This window comes from Physella acuta, unplaced genomic scaffold (genome assembly GCF_028476545.2).
Source record: "Physella acuta isolate Inbredline_101_S28 unplaced genomic scaffold, ASM2847654v3 ptg000445l, whole genome shotgun sequence".
In the NCBI taxonomy this organism is placed as follows: Eukaryota; Metazoa; Mollusca; class Gastropoda; family Physidae; genus Physella; species Physella acuta.
In genome coordinates, this window is record NW_026731964.1 from 79,114 (window position 1) to 83,604 (window position 4,491).

Here is a 4,491-nt window from a genome sequence, read left to right on the forward strand (position 1 = left end):
ACAAAGAACATTTATGCAAGTCGGTGGGTGGTGTGTTGGTGGGTGGTGAGTTGGTGGGTGGTGAGTTGGTGGGTGGTGAGTTGGTGGATGGTGAGTGGTGAGTTGGTGGGTGGTGTGTTGGTGGGTGGTGAGTTGGTGGGTGGTGAGTTGGTGGATGGTGAGTGGTGAGTTGGTGGGTGGTGAGTTGGTGGGTGGTGTGTTGGTGGGTGGTGAGTTGGTGGGTGGTGAGTTGGTGGGTGGTGAGTTGGTGGATGGTGAGTGGTGAGTTGGTGGGTGGGTGGTGAGTTGGTGGGTGGTGAGTTGGTGGATGGTGAGTGGTGAGTTGGTGGGTGGTAATTCGGTGGGTGGTGATTTGGTGGATGGTGAGTTGGTGGGTGGTAAGTTGGTGGTTGGTGGTAATTTGGTGGGTGGAAATTTGGTGAGTGGTGAGTTGGTGGGTGGTAATTCGGTGGGTGGAAATTTGGTGGGTGGTGAGTTGGTGGGTGGTGATTTTGTGGGTGGTGAGTTGGTGGGTGGTAATTCGGTGGGTGGTGATTTGGTGGGTGGTGAGTTGGTGGGTGGTGAGTTGGTGGGTGGTGAGTTGGTGGGTGGTGAGTCGGTGGGTGGTGAGTTGGTGGGTGGTGAGTTGGTGGGTGGTGAGTTGGTCGGTGGTGAGTCGGTGGGTGGTGTGTTGGTGTGTTGTGAGTTGGTGGGTGGTGAGTTGGTAGGTGGTGAGTTGGTGGGTGGTGAGTCGGTGGGTGGTGTGTTGGTGTGTTGTGAGTTGGTGGGTGGTGAATCGGTGGGTGGTGTGTTAGTGGGTGGTGAGTTGGTGGGTGGTGAGTTGGTGGGTGGTGTGTTGGTGTGTTGTGAGTTGGTGGGTGGTGAGTTGTTGAGTTCGTTGGTGGTGTGTTGGTGGGTGGTGTGTTGGTGGGTGGTGTGTTGGTGGGTGGTGAGTTGGTGGGTGGTGAGTGGTGAGTTGGTGGGTGCTAATTCGGTGGGTGGAAATTTGGTGGGTGGTGAGTTGGTGGGTGGTGATTTGGTGGGTGGTGATTTGGTGGGTGGTGATTTGGTGGGTGGTGAGTTGGTGGGTGGTAATTCGGTGGGTGGTAATTTGGTGGTTGGTGAGTTGGTGGGTGGTGATTTGGTGGGTGGTGATTTTGTGGGTGGTGAGTTGGTGGGTGGTGAGTTGATGGGTGGTGAGTTGGTGGGTGGCGAGTTGGTGGGTGGTGAGTTGGTGGGTGGTGAGTTGTTGGGTGGTGATTTGGTGGGTGGTAATTTGGTGGGTAGTGATTTGGTGGGTGGTGATTTGGTGGGTGGTGATTTGGTGGGTGGTGATTTGGTGGGTGGTGAGTTGGTGGGTGGTGAGTTGGTGGGTGGTGAGTTGGTGGGTGGTGAGTTGGTGGGTGGCGAGTTGGTGGGTGGTGAGTTGTTGAGTTCGTTGGTGGTGGGAGGTGAGTTGGTGGGTGGTTACTTGGTGGGTGGTAAGTTGGTGGGTGGTGAGTTGGTGGGTGGTGAGTTGGTGGGTGGTGAGTTGGTGGGTGGTGAGTTGGTGGGTGGTGAGTTGGTGGGTGGTGAGTTATGGGGCGTGAGTTGGTATGTGGTGAGTTGGTGGGTGGCGAGGTGGTGGGTGGTGAGTTGTTGAGTTCGCTGGTGGTGGGTGGTGAGTTGGTGGGTGGTGAGTTGGTGGGTGGTGAGTTGGTGGGTGGCGAGTTGGTGGGCGGTGAGTTGTTGAGTTCGTTGGTGGTGGGTGGTGAGTTGGTGGGTGGTGAGTTGGTGGGTGGTGAGTTGGTGGGTGGTGAGTTGGTGGGTGGTGAGTTGGTGGGTGGTGAGTTGGTGGGTGGTGAGTTGGTGGGTGGTGAGTTGGTGGGTGGTGAGTTGGTGGGTAGTGAGTTGGTGGGTGGTGAGTTGGTGGGTGGTGAGTTGGTGGGTGGTGAGTTGGTGGGTGGCGAGTTGGTGGGTGGCGAGTTGGTGGGTGGCGAGTTGGTGGGTGGTGAGTTGGTGGGTGGTGAGTTGGTGGGTGGTGAGTTGGTGGGTGGTGAGTTGGTGGGTAACGAGTTAATGGGTGGTGAGTTGTTGAGTTCGTTGGTGGTGGGTGGTGAGTTGGTGGGTGGTGAGTTGGTGGGTGGTGAGTTGGTGGGTGGTGAGTTGGTGGGTGGCGAGTTGGTGGGTGGTGAGTTGTTGAGTTCGTTGGTGGTGGGTGGTGAGTTGGTGGGTGGTGAGTTGGTGGGTGGTGAGTTGGTGGGTGGTGAGTTGGTGGGTGGCGAGTTGGTGGGTGGTGAGTTGTTGAGTTCGTTGGTGGTGGGTGGTGAGTTGGTGGGTGGTGAGTTGGTGGGTGGTGAGTTGGTGGGTGGTGAGTTGGTGGGTGGTGAGTTGGTGGGTGGTGAGTTGTTGAGTTCATTGGTGGTGGGTGGTGAGTTGGTGGGTGGTGAGTTGGTGGGTTGCGAGTTGGTGGGTGGTGAGTTGTTGAGTTCGTTGGTTGTGGGTGGTGAGTTGGTGGGTGGTGAGTTGGTGGGTGGTGAGTTGGTGGGTGGTTACTTGGTGGGTGGTGATTTGGTGGGTGGTGAGTTGGTGGGTGGTGAGTTGGTGGGTGGTGAGTTGGTGGGTGGTGAGTTGGTGGGTGGTTACTTGGTGGGTGGTGAGTTGGTGGGTGGTGAGTTGGTGGGTGGTGAGTTGGTGTGTGGTGATTTGGTGGGTGGTGAGTTGGTGGGTGGTGAGTTGGTGGGTGGTGAGTTGGTGGGTGGTGAGTCGGTGGGTGGTGTGTTGGTGTGTTGTGAGTTGGTGGGTGGTGAGTCGGTGGGTGGTGTGTTGGTGGGTGGTGTGTTGGTGGGTGGTGAGTTGGTGGGTGGTGAGTTGGTGGTTGGTGAGTCGGTGGGTGGTGAGTCGGTGGGTGGTGTGTTGGTGGGTGGTGTGTTGGTGGGTGGTGTGTTGGTGGGTGGTGAGTTGGTGTGTTGTGAGTTGGTGGTTGGTGAGTTGGTGGGTGGTGAGTTGGTGGGTGGTGAGTCGGTGGGTGGTGTGTTGGTGGGTGGTGTGTTGGTGGGTGGTGTGTTGGTGGGTGGTGAGTTGGTGGGTGGTGAGTGGTGAGTTGGTGGGTGCTAATTCGGTGGGTGGAAATTTGGTGGGTGGTGAGTTGGTGGGTGGTGATTCGGTGGGTGGTGATTTGGTGGGTGGTTTTTTGGTGGGTGGTGAGTTGGTGGGTGGTAATTCGGTGGGTGGTAATTTGGTGGGTGGTGAGTTGGTGGGTGGTGATTTGGTGGGTGGTGATTTGGTGGGTGGTGAGTTGGTGGGTGGTGAGTTGGTGGGTGGTGAGTTGGTGGGTGGTGAGTTGTTGAGTTCGTTGGTGGTGGGTGGTGAGTTGGTGGGTGGTTACTTGGTGGATGGTGAGTTGGTGGGTGGTGAGTTGGTGGGTGGTGAGTTGGTGGGTGGTGAGTTGGTGGGTGGTGAGTTGGTGGGTGGTGAGTTGGTGGGTGGTGAGTTGGTGGGTGGTGAGTTGGTGGGTGGTGAGTTGGTGGGTGGTGAGTTGGTGGGTGGCGAGTTGGTGGGTGGTGAGTTGGTGGGTGTCGAGTTGGTGGGTGGTGAGTTGGTGGGTGGTGAGTTGTTGGGTGGTGAGTTGGTGGGTGGTGATTTGGTGGGTGGTGAGTTGGTGGATGGTGAGTGGTGAGTTGGTGGGTGGTAATTCGGTGGGTGGTAATTTGGTGGGTGGTGAGTTGGTGGGTGGTGAGTTGGTGGGTGGTGAGTTGGTGGGTGGTGATTTGGTGGGTGGTGAGTTGGTGGATGGTGAGTGGTGAGTTGGTGGGTGGTAATTCGGTGGGTGGTTACTTGGTGGGTGGTGAGTTGGTGGGTGGTGAGTTGGTGGGTGGTGAGTTGGTGAGTGGTTAGTTGGTGGATGGCGAGTAAAATTTCGTGGTGAGTTCGTTGGTGGTTAGTTGATGGGTGGTTGTACAGCATTTCAAACTTTCACGCACACTCACGCACACTCACACACAAGCACACACTAAAAACATTGAATAATGCAAACACTATTCCAGCATATGGCGATAAAATGTTCTACTCAAACCTTGAATGACAGTGATGAAACAGCACGCTCTGCTACTTCGTCAACCAGAAAAAAAAAGAATTTGTTTAATACACTTAAAATGTACATTGTTTTACATAGTTCCTTTTAAAAATATATATGTAATTAAATTATTTTAAATACTAGACGTCTTCATGTTGCCTTAGGTCACGAAAAGCCATTCCCCTTACCCCACCACTAAGTCTGTGTAGTGAAGAGGGGAGTGTATGTACAACTAAAACAAGAGCAGCCTAAGTTCAGCAACTCTGTCTTCACTAATTTGTTAAATAATGTATTCTTTCCCTTGCAGTGACAGCGCATTCTTTAATTTAAACTTCGTGCCGGATTTTAATGAAACGTATAAAGTGCAACCTGTTTAATACTACACCGTGATAGCAGATTACATGTAGCATACCCAGATACTGAGGTTAGCATCTGTCCCTTACAGAGAACGGGGGGGG

At 54.6% G+C, this 4,491-nt stretch overlaps 1 protein-coding gene across 1 annotated transcript; it reads right to left on the bottom strand.

Moving 5' to 3' along the window:
* Nucleotides 1-546: 546 nt before the first annotated feature.
* LOC131943175 (uncharacterized) lies at nt 547-3,522 on the bottom strand (the record flags this gene model as incomplete). Its single annotated transcript, XM_059303188.1, has 3 exons — nt 547-831; nt 1,887-2,129; nt 3,463-3,522. Coding segments are annotated over 3 exons (588 nt in total), but the record flags the coding sequence as incomplete, so codon positions are not given.
* Between the last annotated feature and the right edge of the window lie 969 nt (nt 3,523-4,491).